This window comes from Anabrus simplex, chromosome 13 (genome assembly GCF_040414725.1).
Source record: "Anabrus simplex isolate iqAnaSimp1 chromosome 13, ASM4041472v1, whole genome shotgun sequence".
Taxonomy (NCBI): Eukaryota; Metazoa; Arthropoda; class Insecta; order Orthoptera; family Tettigoniidae; genus Anabrus; species Anabrus simplex.
Window position 1 is genome coordinate 28,130,915 of NC_090277.1, and position 21,995 is coordinate 28,152,909.

At 41.8% G+C, this 21,995-nt stretch overlaps 1 protein-coding gene across 2 annotated transcripts in view; it reads left to right on the top strand.

Annotated features, from left to right (window-relative positions):
* The window catches only part of LOC137502902 (gastrula zinc finger protein XlCGF57.1-like), a 45,617-nt gene extending 27,612 nt beyond the window's left edge, over window positions 1-18,005 (top strand). For both annotated transcript variants that reach the window (XM_068230094.1, XM_068230093.1), the window contains one exon: window positions 16,489-18,005. Coding sequence is in view for 1 of the 2 variants with exons in the window: in XM_068230093.1 (XP_068086194.1) it covers window positions 16,489-17,530 (1,042 nt within the window). In the remaining variant the exon portion in view is untranslated. The remainder of the gene's footprint in view (window positions 1-16,488) is intronic.
* The last annotated feature ends 3,990 nt before the right edge of the window (window positions 18,006-21,995 follow it).

A 21,995-nucleotide genomic window follows, 5' to 3' on the forward strand; every position in this document is an offset into this window, starting at 1 on the left:
CTGCGTAGGCTAACTGGAGCCACCGGCAGTGCCAATGCACTAAGAGACTTTGTCTCATCACTAAAATTTGATGCCTGCTTGGCCATCAGATGATATAGATGTTGATTCCCATAGGGAATCTGGAATATTTGTCCTGAATGAGCAAATTTATAATACCAATATAAATGGTCCGTTATTGGACATTATAAATTTTCCAGCTAGCTCATTCTTGGTTGCCAGCGTTTCGCCCTCATGTGCTAGGGTGGGCTCATCAGTTGGTACCTAGCACACTTACCAATACGCTGGCCAGTGCATACCGTGGAGGCCACTGCGTAGGCTAACTGGAGCCACCGGCAGTGCCAATGCACTAAGAGACTTTGTCTCATCACTAAAATTTGATGCCTGCTTGGCCATCAGATGATATAGATGTTGATTCCCATAGGGAATCTGGAATATTTGTCCTGAATGAGCAAATTTATAATACCAATATAAATGGTCCGTTATTGGACATTATAAATTTTCCAGCTAGCTCATTCTTGGTTGCCAGCGTTTCGCCCTCATGTGCTAGGGTGGGCTCATCAGTTGGTACCTAGCACACTTACCAATACGCTGGCCAGTGCATACCGTGGAGGCCACTGCGTAGGCTAACTGGAGCCACCGGCAGTGCCAATGCACTAAGAGACTTTGTCTCATCACTAAAATTTGATGCCTGCTTGGCCATCAGATGATATAGATGTTGATTCCCATAGGGAATCTGGAATATTTGTCCTGAATGAGCAAATTTATAATACCAATATAAATGGTCCGTTATTGGACATTATAAATTTTCCAGCTAGCTCATTCTTGGTTGCCAGCGTTTCGCCCTCATGTGCTAGGGTGGGCTCATCAGTTGGTACCTAGCACACTTACCAATACGCTGGCCAGTGCATACCGTGGAGGCCACTGCGTAGGCTAACTGGAGCCACCGGCAGTGCCAATGCACTAAGAGACTTTGTCTCATCACTAAAATTTGATGCCTGCTTGGCCATCAGATGATATAGATGTTGATTCCCATAGGGAATCTGGAATATTTGTCCTGAATGAGCAAATTTATAATACCAATATAAATGGTCCGTTATTGGACATTATAAATTTTCCAGCTAGCTCATTCTTGGTTGCCAGCGTTTCGCCCTCATGTGCTAGGGTGGGCTCATCAGTTGGTACCTAGCACACTTACCAATACGCTGGCCAGTGCATACCGTGGAGGCCACTGCGTAGGCTAACTGGAGCCACCGGCAGTGCCAATGCACTAAGAGACTTTGTCTCATCACTAAAATTTGATGCCTGCTTGGCCATCAGATGATATAGATGTTGATTCCCATAGGGAATCTGGAATATTTGTCCTGAATGAGCAAATTTATAATACCAATATAAATGGTCCGTTATTGGACATTATAAATTTTCCAGCTAGCTCATTCTTGGTTGCCAGCGTTTCGCCCTCATGTGCTAGGGTGGGCTCATCAGTTGGTACCTAGCACACTTACCAATACGCTGGCCAGTGCATACCGTGGAGGCCACTGCGTAGGCTAACTGGAGCCACCGGCAGTGCCAATGCACTAAGAGACTTTGTCTCATCACTAAAATTTGATGCCTGCTTGGCCATCAGATGATATAGATGTTGATTCCCATAGGGAATCTGGAATATTTGTCCTGAATGAGCAAATTTATAATACCAATATAAATGGTCCGTTATTGGACATTATAAATTTTCCAGCTAGCTCATTCTTGGTTGCCAGCGTTTCGCCCTCATGTGCTAGGGTGGGCTCATCAGTTGGTACCTAGCACACTTACCAATACGCTGGCCAGTGCATACCGTGGAGGCCACTGCGTAGGCTAACTGGAGCCACCGGCAGTGCCAATGCACTAAGAGACTTTGTCTCATCACTAAAATTTGATGCCTGCTTGGCCATCAGATGATATAGATGTTGATTCCCATAGGGAATCTGGAATATTTGTCCTGAATGAGCAAATTTATAATACCAATATAAATGGTCCGTTATTGGACATTATAAATTTTCCAGCTAGCTCATTCTTGGTTGCCAGCGTTTCGCCCTCATGTGCTAGGGTGGGCTCATCAGTTGGTACCTAGCACACTTACCAATACGCTGGCCAGTGCATACCGTGGAGGCCACTGCGTAGGCTAACTGGAGCCACCGGCAGTGCCAATGCACTAAGAGACTTTGTCTCATCACTAAAATTTGATGCCTGCTTGGCCATCAGATGATATAGATGTTGATTCCCATAGGGAATCTGGAATATTTGTCCTGAATGAGCAAATTTATAATACCAATATAAATGGTCCGTTATTGGACATTATAAATTTTCCAGCTAGCTCATTCTTGGTTGCCAGCGTTTCGCCCTCATGTGCTAGGGTGGGCTCATCAGTTGGTACCTAGCACACTTACCAATACGCTGGCCAGTGCATACCGTGGAGGCCACTGCGTAGGCTAACTGGAGCCACCGGCAGTGCCAATGCACTAAGAGACTTTGTCTCATCACTAAAATTTGATGCCTGCTTGGCCATCAGATGATATAGATGTTGATTCCCATAGGGAATCTGGAATATTTGTCCTGAATGAGCAAATTTATAATACCAATATAAATGGTCCGTTATTGGACATTATAAATTTTCCAGCTAGCTCATTCTTGGTTGCCAGCGTTTCGCCCTCATGTGCTAGGGTGGGCTCATCAGTTGGTACCTAGCACACTTACCAATACGCTGGCCAGTGCATACCGTGGAGGCCACTGCGTAGGCTAACTGGAGCCACCGGCAGTGCCAATGCACTAAGAGACTTTGTCTCATCACTAAAATTCCCTATGGGAATCAACATCTATATCATCTGATGGCCAAGCAGGCATCAAATTTTAGTGATGAGACAAAGTCTCTTAGTGCATTGGCACTGCCGGTGGCTCCAGTTAGCCTACGCAGTGGCCTCCACGGTATGCACTGGCCAGCGTATTGGTAAGTGTGCTAGGTACCAACTGATGAGCCCACCCTAGCACATGAGGGCGAAACGCTGGCAACCAAGAATGAGCTAGCTGGAAAATTTATAATGTCCAATAACGGACCATTTATATTGGTATTATAAATTTGCTCATTCAGGACAAATATTCCAGATTCCCTATGGGAATCAACATCTATATCATCTGATGGCCAAGCAGGCATCAAATTTTAGTGATGAGACAAAGTCTCTTAGTGCATTGGCACTGCCGGTGGCTCCAGTTAGCCTACGCAGTGGCCTCCACGGTATGCACTGGCCAGCGTATTGGTAAGTGTGCTAGGTACCAACTGATGAGCCCACCCTAGCACATGAGGGCGAAACGCTGGCAACCAAGAATGAGCTAGCTGGAAAATTTATAATGTCCAATAACGGACCATTTATATTGGTATTATAAATTTGCTCATTCAGGACAAATATTCCAGATTCCCTATGGGAATCAACATCTATATCATCTGATGGCCAAGCAGGCATCAAATTTTAGTGATGAGACAAAGTCTCTTAGTGCATTGGCACTGCCGGTGGCTCCAGTTAGCCTACGCAGTGGCCTCCACGGTATGCACTGGCCAGCGTATTGGTAAGTGTGCTAGGTACCAACTGATGAGCCCACCCTAGCACATGAGGGCGAAACGCTGGCAACCAAGAATGAGCTAGCTGGAAAATTTATAATGTCCAATAACGGACCATTTATATTGGTATTATAAATTTGCTCATTCAGGACAAATATTCCAGATTCCCTATGGGAATCAACATCTATATCATCTGATGGCCAAGCAGGCATCAAATTTTAGTGATGAGACAAAGTCTCTTAGTGCATTGGCACTGCCGGTGGCTCCAGTTAGCCTACGCAGTGGCCTCCACGGTATGCACTGGCCAGCGTATTGGTAAGTGTGCTAGGTACCAACTGATGAGCCCACCCTAGCACATGAGGGCGAAACGCTGGCAACCAAGAATGAGCTAGCTGGAAAATTTATAATGTCCAATAACGGACCATTTATATTGGTATTATAAATTTGCTCATTCAGGACAAATATTCCAGATTCCCTATGGGAATCAACATCTATATCATCTGATGGCCAAGCAGGCATCAAATTTTAGTGATGAGACAAAGTCTCTTAGTGCATTGGCACTGCCGGTGGCTCCAGTTAGCCTACGCAGTGGCCTCCACGGTATGCACTGGCCAGCGTATTGGTAAGTGTGCTAGGTACCAACTGATGAGCCCACCCTAGCACATGAGGGCGAAACGCTGGCAACCAAGAATGAGCTAGCTGGAAAATTTATAATGTCCAATAACGGACCATTTATATTGGTATTATAAATTTGCTCATTCAGGACAAATATTCCAGATTCCCTATGGGAATCAACATCTATATCATCTGATGGCCAAGCAGGCATCAAATTTTAGTGATGAGACAAAGTCTCTTAGTGCATTGGCACTGCCGGTGGCTCCAGTTAGCCTACGCAGTGGCCTCCACGGTATGCACTGGCCAGCGTATTGGTAAGTGTGCTAGGTACCAACTGATGAGCCCACCCTAGCACATGAGGGCGAAACGCTGGCAACCAAGAATGAGCTAGCTGGAAAATTTATAATGTCCAATAACGGACCATTTATATTGGTATTATAAATTTGCTCATTCAGGACAAATATTCCAGATTCCCTATGGGAATCAACATCTATATCATCTGATGGCCAAGCAGGCATCAAATTTTAGTGATGAGACAAAGTCTCTTAGTGCATTGGCACTGCCGGTGGCTCCAGTTAGCCTACGCAGTGGCCTCCACGGTATGCACTGGCCAGCGTATTGGTAAGTGTGCTAGGTACCAACTGATGAGCCCACCCTAGCACATGAGGGCGAAACGCTGGCAACCAAGAATGAGCTAGCTGGAAAATTTATAATGTCCAATAACGGACCATTTATATTGGTATTATAAATTTGCTCATTCAGGACAAATATTCCAGATTCCCTATGGGAATCAACATCTATATCATCTGATGGCCAAGCAGGCATCAAATTTTAGTGATGAGACAAAGTCTCTTAGTGCATTGGCACTGCCGGTGGCTCCAGTTAGCCTACGCAGTGGCCTCCACGGTATGCACTGGCCAGCGTATTGGTAAGTGTGCTAGGTACCAACTGATGAGCCCACCCTAGCACATGAGGGCGAAACGCTGGCAACCAAGAATGAGCTAGCTGGAAAATTTATAATGTCCAATAACGGACCATTTATATTGGTATTATAAATTTGCTCATTCAGGACAAATATTCCAGATTCCCTATGGGAATCAACATCTATATCACCGTGATTTCTCAGCCGACAGTCATTGTAGAACGTGTTGTCGTGTGCCACAGGACACGTGTATAGCTAAGAATGCCAGGCCGCCGTCAACGGAGGCATTTCCAGCAGACAGACGACTTTACGAGGGGTATGGTGATCGGGCTGAGAAGGGCAGGTTGGTCGCTTCGTCAAATTGCAGCCGATACCCATAGGGATGTGTCCACGGTGCAGCGCCTGTGGCGAAGATGGTTGGCGCAGGGACATGTGGCACGTGCGAGGGGTCCAGGCGCAGCCCGAGTGACATCAGCACGCGAGGATCAGCGCATCCGCCGCCAAGCGGTGGCAGCCCCGCACGCCACGTCAACCGCCATTCTTCAGCATGTGCAAGACACCCTGGCTGTTCCAATATCGACCAGAACAATTTCCCGTCGATTGGTTGAAGGAGGCCTGCACTCCCGGCGTCCGCTCAGAAGACTACCATTGACTCCACAGCATAGACGTGCACGCCTGGCATGGTGCCGGGCTAGAGCGACTTGGATGAGGGAATGGCGGAACGTCGTGTTCTCCGATGAGTCACGCTTCTGTTCTGTCAGTGATAGTCACCGCAGACGAGTGTGGCGTCGGCGTGGAGAAAGGTAAAATCCGGTAGTAACTGTGGAGCGCCCTACCGCTAGACAACGCGGCATCATGGTTTGGGGCGCTATGGCGTATGATTCCACGTCACCTCTAGTGCGTATTCAAGGCACGTTAAGTGCCCACCACTACGTGCAGCATGTGCTGCGCCCGATGGCACTCCCGTAAATTCAGGAGCTGCCCAATGCTCTGTTTCAGCAGGATAATGCCCGCCCACACACTGCTCGCATCTCCCAACAGGCTCTACGAGGTGTACAGATGCTTCCGTGGCCAGCGTACTCTCCGGATCTCTCACCAATCGAACACGTGTGGGATCTCATTGGACGCCGTTTGCAAACTCTGCCCCAGCCTCGTACGGACGACCAACTGTGGCAAATGGTAGACAGAGAATGGAGAACCATCCCTCAGGACACCATCCGCACTCTTATTGACTCTGTACCTCGACGTGTTTCTGCGTGCATCGCCGCTCGCGGTGGTCCTACATCCTACTGAGTCGATGCCGTGCGCATTGTGTAACCTGCATATCGGTTTGAAATAAACATCAATTATTCGTCTGTGCCGACTCTGTTTTTTCCCCAACTTTCATCCCTTTCGAACCACCCCTCCTTGGTGTTGCATTGTCACTGTCAGTCAGTGTATTAGGGTCACAGGATGGAAGGTATGCCTTGTAATGTTGATGGGAATATTTTAATATTTGGAGAGCTTAGGGTGGCAGGGGTGGTTTGTGGGGATGGGAAGTGTGGTGAGGAATAAGGAATTGGTTGACAATAGTTATTGGGGATTCTAATTTCTTAACTTTATCGTGTAGTTCGTGCTGTGGGGTAGGTAGCTCAGCATTGCATATCATGTCTAATGTTGTTTGTCTGTATGCTACCCAATAGGCTCATGTGTACCGTATGACTGTTGGGGGATGTTGGTTATGTTGCTGTGAGTTTGTTAGTACATTTATTATGGTTAGTAGGACAGGGACATGGTCATTTCCCATTGAAGGTAACATGGCAATGTTACAGTTCGTTGCTAGGTTTGGGCTGAGGATCAGACATTCAGGACTCGTATTTGATGTAGGGCAGTTTGGGGAAAGGGAAGTGTAAGTCAACACCCTGGATATCATGTAATAGTTGATCGTAAACAGCTTGTGGTGGTGGTGGTGGTGGTGGTGGTCATGGTGGCGGCGGCGGCGGCGGCGGCGGTGGTGGTGGTGGTGCAATTTTAATCAGTGATTGTGATGTATTTACTGTATTTACGATTGGTATATTCTACAAGTTTCTGAGTAGCCAAGAGGTATATAAATTGTTGCTAAAGCTATTAATTTCCTTCCAATTGTAATTTATATTTTTAAGTTTTCAAATAGATATTCATTTAAGAATGATAATGTTTTTCTGGAGGGTTGGACTTATGAATACTAATTGGTACACCTCCATTGGGGCAGTGGTCACTTGACCCTTAAAGAACACACATTATCATAATAAACTTTGATTTACTACAAGAGTGGACTAGGATCAAGGACAAATAATGCACAGTGCTTTCACGTCCCAGAGAACTTGCCGTCAGAGTGAGTTTGGAAGATCAATCGTGCTCCTAGCTGTTTCTGATACAGAACATTAGGACGTTGGAATGGGAGAATATTCTGGAGCCCCATACTGATGATTTGCAGAATGTTCTCAGTATAAGGAGGGGGAAGAGTGGAAGGTGAGGGTGGGGTAGGTATGTCAGTTGGTGTGATAGGTAACGCTTCTTCTGGCTGAGTGGGGGAAGGTTGATGTTTACCGTTGCACTTTACTGAGAAGGTGGATGATCTTCACTGCAAGTGTTGTATTTTAGTGATCCCCTTTTTTGCAAGGACTTGAGGTGTGTTGACCACTACAAATCGCACATATATTTTGAAGAAAGTGATAGTAGGATATACATAGAATTGGCAGTGATTGCAGTGTCTGCGCTGTTGTCCAGATGACCATGAGGCCTCCTCATGACGTCATTTCACGTAGATCAGCGATCCATCGCTCAAGCTGGTTCATTTATGACATATTCCGGGAGAGGATACGCATCAACGAGGTGTGTCGGTTAGAATTCAGGTTCTGAATGGCCCGGATTACTTGAAGTCCCTGTTTCCGGGAATTTTTCAGCAATATCATCGTCTGTGTGGATGCTATCAACTCCTTGTGCCACCGCTGACCATGTGGAGGCTGGACTCAAAGGCGATTAGTAGCGCCTGGTTCTCTGCTGCGGCATATGTCCAAAATGCGCCAGTCTTATTTTGTTGACTAGGACTGTGTAATAATTTTTAGAAGTTTTGACGGTGTGGCCTACATTGCTGTATTGAATTTCTAGGAGATAATCTCACGTGGCATTCGGCAGAAGCTTGGTGATAATATTGTACATTGTAAGTAAGTGGTTGATATCCGGGTTCAGATTTCTCATCTTCATTATTTAGAATGGGGCAAGAAGGCCAGTGTTTGTTGCTGGGCCATGGCGTTGTTGTACTTTTTGTGAGCGGTGTGGCATTTTTTGCTGCTTCTGCTTAGCTCCTGATATTTAATGGCAAAAATGCCAACGAGTAGTTCGCAGCTGGTAAATGGAACTGTGCTAGAATATCACTCTGATGTTGAAAGGTGATGTGCCGCCCGATTGAGAGTGGTGTGTGTGTTCGGCCAGTCAATACAAGTGGGATTTATTCTTCTGGAGCAACAGCAAGCTACATGCAATGATTTGGTGTTGGGGAATCACTGTCTTCCAGGCTCCTAGCCTGCATCCCTGCGTTCTTCTCTATTGCAGTTTGTTGTCCTCATGGTGGTGGTGGTGGTGGTGGTGGTGGTGGTGGTGGTGGTGGTGGTGGTGGTGGTGGTGGTGGTGGTGGTGGTGTATAATTTCCATACACCATGGAAGAAGCTTGTCCTGCTGGTGCTATATTTCTTACTGATGGTGCTCTTTGTTGGTTCTGTTGAAGTTGTTATGTCGCAGCTCATAGTTGCCTTGTCATACTACTCAATATCATAGGATATAAACTTTATGGTTTTGATCCATATTGAATTGAGGTCACAATAATAATTAAACTTATGTTTTAATGGTCCACCTTTTCTATACTATATAGTCTATACACATTGCATAATATGGGATTGAAAAGGTGGACCATTAAATAAGTTTAATTATAATAGTGATACTACTCAGTAGTAGCCCCTGAGGCTCAGGCGGCAGGATGTCGGCCTCTCACCGCTGGGTTCCGTGGTTCAAATCCCAGTCACTCCATGTGAGATTTGTGCTGCACAAAGTGGAGGTGGGACAGGTTTTTCTCTGGGTACTCCGGTTTTCCCTGTCATCTTTCATTCCAGCAACACTCTCAAATATCATTTGATGTCATATGTCAGTCATTAATCATTCCCCTACAGGAGTGCGACAGGCCTCGGCAGCCGGCACTATTCCTATCCTCGCCGCAAGGTGGGGCCTTCATTCATTCCTTCCCTGACCCGGACAATGGCTGGAAAACAGGTTGTAGGATATCATTGTTACTACTCAATAGTCAAATCTCGTATTGAACTGATTCTCTGTCAATAGATTATATGAATACCAATTTGCTAACTGAATACGAGTGTTAACACATTTATCTGGTATGGAATTTGTAGTTTCTGGGGTTCAAATCTCTCTCTCAGAAATCAGAGATTCAGGGTTTAATTCTTAATGGTGGTGGTGAGGAAGACATTTATTTTAATCTGAATGAATGAAGTATAAATTTTAGCAGCAATTCATTTAGGTCTATTCGATAAAGATATAATTTTGATTGCTCTTAAGAGGTCCGAGAAATATATCTGCGGTTTGCTAAACTTTGTAACAGAAATGAGTAGTCAGTACTCCATAAGGAGGAGGTCAAGTGTTACGAAGTCTTTGAGGAGAAGGAGTTTCACACTACAGTAACGTTATGTTAAGCAGCTTGGTATGAAGATACGAATCCAGTTTAAAACTATCTTCTGAGCTGCAGATTCGAGATTACCATCTCTTGAGTGGATTTTCTTGGCTATAGGACCTAAAAGTCATGTAGCAAACTTGCTCTGTCGAGGAGGAAAGCACCCCGACTCCTGAATGCAAACAGGTTGATTCAGCATCGAGCGTTGAGACTCCAAGCTAAGTTGTATGTTCTATCCTAAAGTTCTTTCTAGTCTTACCCTGCATAGTGAAGTCATTAAAGCACTGTCAATGAGATCCACGGATTGTTCCGAATTCATGCTAATTTGTCATCGTAATTCACTTTATATTCTTGTCAATAAATACATGTTGAAGTTTTAACTATCATTTCATTTTGTTGCACCTCATACCAGTAGGGTCTGGTACCTTGCGGGTAGGCCCCTTTAAGCAAGAAATATCGTCATCATCATTGATCTAGTCGGTGACAATGTTTAGTTCCACTTTGTGTGGAACACCATCGGTCTGCATTGCTTGTGAATAGTTCCCTAAAATGGTTAACACCATGGGTCTGTGTTACCTGTGAGTGGTGCCATTATGTGTGACAGGCTATTTTCCTATATTAACTGTAATTAATACCACCATGCAAGAATTGCCATGAGTAAGGTACCTGTGATCAGTACCGGCATAGGAGGATGGCCATGGTTCTGCTTTACCAGTAATTAGTACTATTGCAGGGGGTGAAGCTGATTCCTGCTCGTGGTGCCCCTGCATAGGTAGTCGGAATTGAACTTCCGTTACTGAACTGAACGTCAGCATTCCTGAAGCATCATTAAAGTACTATCTGAAATGATTCTTTCTAGTAGGGAAAGGCTCTTATCAGAGCCCAATTTAACAATTATTTCTCTTAACACTGAAGGACTGTCTTCTTGTAAAGAAGAACTTTTTCATGAAATATGCCTAAAACATAACTGTGATGTTTTATGTATACAAGAAACTCATAGGGATGTTAATCAACGACGTCCGAAAATCCATGGATTGAGGTTGGCAGTTGAACGTCCTCATGGCCAATATGGAAGTGCCATCTTCACTAAACCAGATATCAGGATTATTGCAGCCTCCATCACAGATGAAAATGACATAGAAATTATTGCAATAGAATTGAGTAACTCTATCATTTTTTCCATTTATAAACCCCCAAATGTAAGCTTTTCATTCAGAGAACCTGATAATCTGAATTTGCAGAAAGTGCCCATCTTCGTGGGTGATTTCAACAGCCACAGCATTATATGGGGTTATCCACATGATGATGAGAATGGAGAAGCTGTTATGTATTGGGCAGAATTATACCAACTGACCCTCATTCATGATAACAAACTTCCTTCATCCTTCAACAGTGGAAGGTGGAAACGTGGATATAATCCAGACCTTATTTTTGTAAGTGAGCGGATTGCCCTTCAGTGTGTTAAATCTGCCTGCCTTCCTATTCCCTTTTTTTGCTAGTTGCTTTACGTCGCACCGACACAGATAGGTCTTATGGCGACAATGGGATAGGAAAGGGCTAGGAGTGGGAAGGAAGCGGCCGTGGCCTTAATTAAGGTACAGCCACAGCATTTGCCTGGTGTGTAGATAGGAAACCACGGAAAACCATTTTCAGGGCTGCCGACAGTGGGGTTCGAACCTACTATCTCCCGAATACCGGATACTGGCCGCACTTAAGCGACTGCAGCTATCGAGCTCCTTCCTATTCCTAACACACAACATCGTGCCATAATGTGCCAGATATTAGCTGCAGTCAGACCACAGAGTGTTTACTTTAAGAGAAGATATAATTTCAAAAAGGCAAAATGGGAATGTTTCACTTGCTCTTTAGATAGAAAGATGAGTATGATCAGTCCCGTACCAGAGGAATATGACCAATTTATTGATGCCATTAGATTGTGTTCTAAAGAAGCCATTCCAAGAGGATGCAGGTCTAATTACATACAAGGTCTTTGCCAGGAAACATCTGCCCTACTGAAAAACTACTTCAATTTGTATGAAAGGGATCCTTTTAGTGATGAAACTATTGCCAGTGCACAACAACGTCTCTCTGCCATTTCAGAGACTAAACGAGAACAATGGTTAAAATTGATGGAAGAGGTTAACATGGATAGGAGTAGTCAGAAGGCCTGGAGGTTACTCAGGCGTCTCAGTAATGATCCTAATAAAGCATCATCTGTTTGCAATGTATCTGCAAACCAAATTGCTCACCAACTCGTCCAAAATGGCAAGTATGTAAACTCCAGTTCTAAAACAAAAGTGGATGCTCCTAAGACGAAATTAATACCAGAGACCAGTATGCTTTCTAATCCCTTTACCATGGCAGAACTGAATGAGGCTATAAATATCAGTAAAAACGGAAAGGTTCGTGGTGTAGATGGAATCTGTATTCAACAAATCAAGAATTTTGGACCTGTTACTAGGGAATGGGTACTAAATCTATTTAACAATTGCATTCGAAGATGCAGAAACCCAAAATTTGGAGGAAATCTAGAGTTATAGCATTCCTCAAACCAGGAAAAGATTCACATGATCCTAAACATTACAGACCAATTTCCTTGCTCTGTAATTTATTCAAGATCTTAGAACGAATGATTCTGGTAAGGCTTACGAAAATAGTTGAACCACTTTTGATCCCAGAACAAGCTGGTTTTAGAAAAGGGAAGAACTGCACATCACAAATCCTCCATTTGACCCGATATATTGAAGATGGTTTTGAAAATCGGAAAATAACTGGAGCAGTCTTCATCGACCTAACTGCGGCCTATGACACAGTCACCAAATTCTGTTGAGCAAACTTTATAAGATGACAAAAGACAAGAAGCTGACTGAATTTCTTCGATGTCTTGAAAATCGAAGATTCTTTGTAGATTTCCAAGGGCGACATAGTCGTTGGAAGAACCTCAGGAATGGCCTACCCCAAGGTAGTGTTTTGTCTCCAATATTATTTAATATTTACACGAATGATCAACCCTTGCCAAAAGGAATAAAAAGCTTCATTTATGCAGATGATCGAGCTATTGTCACTCAGGGTGATCAGTTTGAGAGTGTTGAACGGAGACTAATGGAAGCCTTAGATGAACTGAGTCCATACTACAGAGAAAACCATCTAAAGCCTAACACCTCAAAGACGCAAGTTTGCGCTTTTCACGTAAAGAATATGCAGGCAAGAAGAAAACTGAAGATTTTCTGGGAAGGTGCTCTCTTGGATCATTGCTCAACACCTAAATATCTAGGGGTGACTCTGGATCGTGCACTCACATATGAACAACATTGTCTTAACACGAAACGCAAAGTATCTACGCGAAATTCCATTCTTCGCAAGTTATGCGGTACCAGCTGGGGAATGCAAGCTCAAACAATGAGAACTACTGCTTTAGCACTGAGCTACTCCGCAGCAGAATATGCATGCCCTGTTTGGTATAGATCATGTCATGCCAAACAGGTGGATATTGCTTTAAATGAAACTTGCCGGCTTATAACTGGTTGCCTAAGATCTACACCTTGTGATAAGGTATATTGCTTGGCTGGCATTGCTCCCCCAGATATTAGACGTGAAGTAGCTGCCAAACGTGAAAAATCTAAAGTAGACATTTTGCAAACACATCCATTACATGATTATCAACCTGCTCAACAATGATTGAAATCGAGGAGAAGTTTTCTTCATTCTACTGGGTGCCTTTCGGAGTCACTTCAATCATCAAGACTAACTTGCTGGAGATCCAGAAACCTTCATCTCATTGGATGGATGGATCCTTCTGAAACTCTTCCACCGGGCGAGTTGGCCGTGAGCGTAGAGGCGCGCGGCTGTGAGCTTGCATCCGGGAGATAGTAGGTTCGAATCCCACTATCGGTAGCCCTGAAAATGGTTTTCCGTGGTTTCCCATTTTCACACCAGGCAAATGCTGGGGCTGTACCTTAATTAAGGCCACGGCCGCTTCCTTCCACCTCCTAGGCCTTTCCTATCCCATCGTCGCCATAAGACCTATCTGTGTCGGCGCGACGTAAAGCCCCTAGCAAAAAAAAGAAACTCTTCCAGCCGGTTATTGAAGAGTCATGGTCTACATGGAAGAGTCTGAACAGGCTACGGTCTTGGGTCGGTCGATCTAAGAACAATATGAAGAAGTGGGGTCTATCTGAAGAGTAAACCCTCTGTGCCTGCGGAGAAGAACCTACCATGGCGCACCTCCTTAGTTGCAACTCCTGCCCTCTTGTGTTTGCACCATGCAAGATTTAGTGAAGGCCACACCAAATGGTCGAGATCTTGCCAAATTGTAGTCCGATAGGGTATAATTGTTATTTTGAATGTACCTCTAGTATGTTTTTTAACCAGTTAGCCTATTTAATTTCTCTTTTAACTAACAATTTATATGATGTATTGCTTCTGATACGAATAAATAAATAAGTACTATTGCAAGGGGCAGTGACACGGATTTAGGACCCATTTGAACAACATGCATTATCTCTGAAAATAAGACATTGTGAATTGGATTCACTGATTGTTTTGGATTCGTGCTAATTTTCCTTCATAATTCACTTTAGATTTTACTTCACAAGACCAAGAAGAGCACCTCCGTTAATTGTAAGTGTTGCAAACTTGATAATCATTGCAATTCTGATTGTACAAATTTCAAACAAACAAATAAACGCACATTATTGCCGCAAGTTTGTGAGGGAAAATAACCTTTTGTGTCTATGCTTTTGCTTCTCATTTATCTAAACAGTGTATGCGATACAATTGTCCCTGGTGCAATGGGCCCCACACCTTATTCGTTTGTAATGACCAAACAATTCACAATAATGATATAAATGTTAGAATTCCTGCAATGGTGTCAACCACTAAAATATTTACTTAAGCACAGCTTGTGTAGCAGTGTGTTCAGGCGGGATTGTACTAGTTAAAGATTTTTTGGACTGGGGGAGTCATTTATCCTTAGCGTCTTGTAGTCTTGTCACATAGCTTGGCATTTGTACTAAGATTTGTTCGCTACCTATATTTGGTATAGGCAATACTGGAAGATCAATATGCAACCTTGTTTCATTCTCTATTGTGTCAGATTATACATTGAAGTTGAACTGTGGAGTCGTGAATACAACCGCAAGCCAACTTCCTGCACAGCAAATTGGATGCTCCAGTTGGTATATAGCTCGTGATGTCATCTTAAGTGTTAGTATGTTTAAGCAGCATTCTGCTATTAATATCATACAAATAGCTTAAGTCTACTATGAAATTTTGTCTTCTAATACCTCGCATAGAAAAGGTTATCCCACCTTGGTAGATGACCTAATTTGCTTGGGGAATGTGAGGCACCATCCCTGAGTTTTGTGTTAGGAATAACGCCAAGGTTCGGTGTGCCAGGTTTATAAATCTTGATTCTCTGTACACAAAATTGCAAAGGTTTTGGAAGCTTGAAAAACTCCATGAATCCTTTCTTACTCCTGAAGAAAGGGCATGCAAAGAACATTTTCTTGAGTAATTATCAAATGGATGATTCCGGCGTGTTTGTTGGCAAATTTCTTATTCGTCCTGAAGTGTCACCTATAGCCCAGTCTAAGCATAATGCTGTTAAAACGCTCAAACACATTGAAAATAAGTTTGATGCATTTCCAGATTTGAAACACCTATATGTAATTTTCATGTGTGAATACGGTGAAATGGGACACATGGAAATTGCACCCCTTGAGACTTCTACCTCATTAAGCTTTTATATGCCCCTTTGTTGTGTGCTCAAAGATTCTAGTATGAAAACGGAGCCAAGAGTTCAGTTTGAGAGATGTTGTAAACCTTGAAATGGGATAGCTTTGAACTCTTTGTAAATGGTTGACCCTGAAATTCAGCCTGACTTGCTGTCTATTGTTTTAAGTTTCAGAACTTATCTTGTACTCCTTCAGCTGATATTGCTAAGATATACAAATTTGTGTTTATACATCCCGGACACTGGTCTTCTGAATATTGCGAGGCATGAATCCTCTGATGAAGAGATCAAGGACTGCCATCTTACTACTCTTGCAAGTTCTGTCACATTTCATGCTCCTAGATTTTAGTTATCTTGCTGACGAACGCGCAGAATCTCACCCTATTTATATCTTTTTTGTGTTGACAACCAGTTGACAGGTACAGGCTCATTTGAATTTACTGAGTAGTTTCAGGCAGAAAACTTCCTATCTTTGTAGTACACATTTGTATATCGGAAATTGGACGTCAAATTCTCTACAAACCCTTGTCAATGTCCCTGTAGATGATAGAGGAATCTTGTCACCATGTAACCGCACTATGCTATTAAAACATTAGGTTAAATTTGGCAAGCAAAATGTAATGAGTTTCAGGTACAAAGAAACTTGAAGAATTCAAAGAAGAAATCACTAAGAGAAGCATTCTCACAATCATTGCTTCCATATTGGATCCCCTTGAGTTGTTTGGATGTGCTGTAGTTAAGTGCAAACTTTCTATTTGGCAATTGGAAATTATGTGGGCTTATCTGTTAGGGCCTTTATCTGAAATTATTTTGATTTGGAGTCCTATGTAATGTGATAGGAAGCAATTTTGGTACATATATTGCATTTGCAATTGTATTTGGTTTTTCTAATCTTACTCGCAAAATGTATTAACTTTTGTTTTTTTGTTTTCTAGATTCGAGAACGTTGCATTATTGACCGGAGGTCCAGAGGGTTCATGTAACAGTTCCTGCAACATATTGAAAAAAGGAAGTGACGTAGGGTGCAGTTTGCCCACTCATAATGAATGCAACCTACACGTGTTCTCCGACTCTGAAGGAAGCTTTATCCATCCCATTAGACAATGGGCATTCTGTTGTAATGAATGTGGTTCAAAGTTTTCACGGAAGGCGGATCTTCAGCAACACCTTACTACACATACTTGTGAGCGTGCACAGTTGTGTGCCCACGTTCGTAATGCTTTCAACCACAAGTCGCAATTCGGGCAACACCAGCTTAGAGATACTGGTGAGTGTCGGTATTCCTGTAATCAATGTGATAAGATGTTTAGTCGCAAGTCGTCTCTCCAGCGGCACCAGCTTACACATACTGGTGAGCGTCCATTTTCCTGTGATCAATGTGGTATGAAGTTTTTTCAGAAGTCCCATCTGTACCAACACCTGCTTACACATACCGGTGAGCGTCCCTATAAACATTCATGTGATCAATGCGGTAAGAAGTTTACTCACAAGGCACATCTTCGGCATCACTTGCTTTCACACGCTGATCAGCGTCCATATTCCGGCAAAGAATGTCATAAGGAGTTTTGTGAGAAGTCCAATCTTCGCCAACACCTGCTTACGCATATCGATGAGCGTCCCATTCTTCATTCCTGTGATCAATGTAATAAGAAGTTTACTTACAAGTCACGTCTTCGACGTCATATGCTGACACATACTGGTGAGCGTCCGTATGTTTGTAAGCTGTGTGGTAAAAGGTTTACTCAGATATCGAATCTCAAGCAACACATTCTTGTACATTCTGGTGAGCATCCATATTCTTGTGATATATGTGGTAAAAAGTTTGCTGGCAAGTATAATCTTCGGCAACACCTGATTAAGCATACCAGTGAGCGCCCATACCGATGTTTTCAGTGTGGTGCTGCATTTCCGCGCAAATCATATATTCCGCGACACAGGTGTACGTATACGAAGGAGCGTCTTTCCTCCTGTAAATAATGCGGTAATGAGCTTTATTGGAAGTCAGATCTCCGGTAATAATATCTTTCACCCACTTAGAACGTTCACATTCTTGTGATGCCTGATGGTAGAAGTTTTCTGATAGAGAAGTTTTTCGTCAACATATGCTTACCCATACTGGATCGCGTCTGCGGCCATCAATGCGATAATTAGTATTTTGTCAAGTGGAGTCTTCGAAAACATCTCGATAAGATATATTGAGGCTCGCCGAAATTGTTGAGAATGATGTGTGTAACAGTTTTGTTCAAAAGTCTGAGTTGAATATGCACTTGGTTGTGTATATCGTATTAGCGTGAAAAAATGACATCGCTGGATGGACACCCCCGCATTAATGCGTTCAGTGTGGTAATATTTCAACCAAATGAAATATTCGACAACGCAGTTTTCAGATTATTGAAGAGCGCCTATATTGTTGTAATGGATGTGGTAAGAAGTTGCTTTTAGAGTGTGAACTTATATACAATGTACACTGTAATATATGTAAATATATACATGTGAAAAACAATTTAAATCATTAATAACATAAAATTAAAATAATGAAATACGAATAAAATAAAATATTTAATAGCCCCATGCTGGTCACCATTTATAATATAATATTAATAATTAACTACATGAATATGTTGAAAATTAAACTAAATATGAAAAAATTAATCGCATCAAATGAGGTCTATCTGAATAAAATGCTAATATAATAGAAATGAAATAATGTTCCGAAATGTCCGTAGTAGTTGCTCCGGTGTTCACCAGAATGGATCCCTCGAATTTTGATAGAGCATGGTACTTCTTTCTTTCCCATGGTGTGTACATAAGGCTGCGTACTGGTACATCTTCAGGCCTTACCTTACCTGAATATGGCTAAATAGGTAGGGCCGGCACTTAGGTTCATCAATAACTCCACTGATTCTAAAATAATTAACTGTATTCTGAAGAATATTCGTTCATGGGCACCTAATCAACACACCAAAATATACATAAAAGACACTCACGAAATATCGCTGATAGATTCCATATTTACACAAAAATAGACGAGAAAAGCTCTGAGAAACCAAAAGAGAGGACCAAGCGACCATTAGCAGTCAGTCCGGGGAACAATGGGCATATATGTAGATAAGTACCCTTCACTGCCTCTGTGTATCCACACAACTTGCATAATCTCGTTATTGGCACTTGTTATATCACCCAGATACTGTACCTTTAAAATACTGTGTTCACTGACTCTAACACTTGGTCTAAAGATACATCACTCTAGCAACACGCGCTTGCTGTTCCGGAACATAAATTACGGAAAGTCTGAAATGCAGCACTCCATAGCTCTCACCAGCATATAATACTAAGCCGCTACAAGTGGTAAAATACAAATTGCCTAAGCGCTCCACAATTGTAGGTTATTACCATACTTAACAAACACAAAAAGACCAGGTTCCACAAAAGTTACATTTCTTCTCCTCCGCTCTTTTAAGTCAAGTATTATCCACTAAACATCTAAGTCCATTCCAGTATGAAGCCAAGTCCAGTATGCTTCACGCCGTTAGAACATGTAACGTACCGAAAATCGAACACAAGGATGACAAAACAGCTGACTGCACAAGACCGCAAAAACTCGCTTCGATTGCCAGTACTGCCACAAAGTAGGGTAGGCCTCGATCAAATTACAAGACACATTACTTGGAAGCGATGGAATCTAAGCAGAACCAAAGGTTAAAAGGAACCCCAACAGAGAGTGGATCCAGTGGAATAGGATACAGCAATTCATGTGTAATACCATTAAATACTAAATCATTTTACCACATGAAAATTTAATATTTAAAAATATTTAAAAAAGGTGAGTGACACCCATAAATAGTTCATAAAATAAAAAAGAAATTAACTTAATAAATTGAATATATGAAATATGTACATCATCAATATGAGGATTACAGAGAATTATTTCTGACTGTATTTACATTTACATTACATGAAAGTTGCAAAGGTACAAGAATGGATTACGGAGTATTTACATTTACATAACATAAGAGTTGCAGATGTACAAGAATAGATTTCAGATTATTTACAATTACATAACATAAAATTTGCAGACGTACAGGAATTGATTACAGAGTATTCACAGTATATATACATAACACAGAGTTGCAGAGGTAGAAGAACACATTACAGAGTATTTATATTTGCATAACATAAAAGTTGCAGAGGTACAAGAATTGTTCCGGACAGTTTGCAAGATTGTTTGGGAGAATGTCTTAAATGACAACTGATATTTTGATTTAAACAGCACTGTACCTTTCCCAAAAATAATGCTTGACTCTTTGTTTGAATTTTGCCAAAGTTGGTGCCGTTTTTATCTCCACAGGGATGTTATTAAATAACTGGATCGCAGAGAACTTCAAGCTGTTTATGCCATATTTATAAGAGCGAACATTGTGTAAGGCAAAGTCATTTGCATGCCTAGTATTATATGGATGGTTGTCAGAATTCAGAGTATATGTAGTGTTGTGTTGTATAAATTTATGTTTTATTTTATACATGAGTACAGCTGTATTGAATTCTGCACTCATGCTTAGGGGTGGTATTTTAGCACCATTTATATGGAGTTCATGCCATTTAACATGGTTAATTGTAACCTATCATTTTTTTTAAACATTAATCTTTTTATCTTCCCTCAAAATTGTTATTGTGTATTATTCTGTGTCTTATGGCAAATCTAGGGTGTCCTGGATCAGACTAAATAAATAAAATAAAAAATATTGACGTGAAGTAGGGAAGATTAAGTATATTTCTAACAGCTCTGTTTTGTACTACCATTAGCTCATTCAAGTCAGACTTCTTACAGCGCATCCAGATTACATTCAAATATTGTAGGTGACTATGAATTATAGATCTGTTTTAGAAGATGTGGGATAAGATAACTAAGTTTCATTAAAATTCCTGCAACAGGTGTGATCTTTTTAGTAATGTATTCAACAAGGTCTGTCCAGTTCAAGTTCCTATCAATCACCAACCCAAAGATATTTGACAGTACTAACCAGTTTTAGTTCAGTATTCTGCATATATATTTTACTGTGTGGGATTTCATTCTGAACTTGTTTTGTCATTATCATATAATTAGTCTTTTGTACATTAATAGTTCATTTATTTGCTTGAAACCAAAAGCACAGAGTATTGAGGTCTTCCTGCATATCTTTAACAATGGAGTCTATATTGCAACCAGTATAGAACAAGTTTGTGTCGTCGGCATACAGTGTGATACGTCCTTTCAAGCGGTAAGTTGCAATGTCACTGATGTAGACTAAGAAGAGAATCGGCCCTAATACTGACCCCTGTGGAACGCCATGGGTTACCCAAATTGCTGAGCTCCTACAGTTATTCAGCACTACATACTGCTTTCTATCAGACAGATATTTATCAAACCACTCCAAAGCAACACCACGATCTCCTGCTCTGTCTAATTTAGCTAACAGTCTTTCATGGTCCACTGTATCAAAGGCCTTCTTTAGATCTATAAACAACCCACCATCAAAACTATTAAAATCTATTGACTCTAGCAGCATATTTATGAGATCTACGGTTGCTATGTCAGTGTTAGAGTTCTCACGAAAGCCATATTGTGCATTGTAAAAGAAATTTTTTTTGTTTAAAAAAGTGAGAAGTCCCTTTTTAACAATAGTTTCTAATATTTTGGAGATTATGGAAAGAATACAGATAGGCCTATAGTTACTAGGATTCCTCCCGTCCCCACCCTTGAAGACAGGAATTACTTTAGCGATTTTTAGCTCACTAGGTAATGTACCAGAAGCCAAGGATTCGTTAATGATATCTGTTAGCATCCCACTTAAAGAATCCTGGAATTCTTTTAGAAAATATTCAGTTATACCATCCTGCCCACAGCTACTCTTGTTTTTTAGATTTCATATTATAGATCTTACTTCTGTTTCATCAGTTGGATATAGGTAAAATGAGTTCAAGTAACTAGGAACCTCAAGTGTTTCAATGCTCTGGGGAGGGATTGCTGAAGCCAGGGTTTTAGCAATATTTGTAAAATATAAATTTAATGATTCACATATTTCCTGACTGTCTGTAATTACCTTTTTTATCTATTTCTAGAGATGTACAATTATCGCCTTTTGTTCTTTTTCTGTTATGTATGATTTCATTGATTAAAAGGAGATCTTCAATACATTTCCAAATTCCAAATGTTGGGAAATCAACATATCTGCCATCTGGACCAGGGGGGTGAAAGTCTAATAGGGCTTTTGGTTCCAATCTGTAGCTAGCTTCAGGTAGTTTCAGTCCCTTTTTTTGATGGCGCTGGAGGTAATTCGTAACGTGTAGATAGTTATGTACAGGTTCAGTAGATGGCACACAGGTAAACATGAAATGAGCGATGTTAATAATTAAAGGCAGCTTGTTTCGAGGTGAAGTATTTCAAGTCTCAACTCATTCAGTG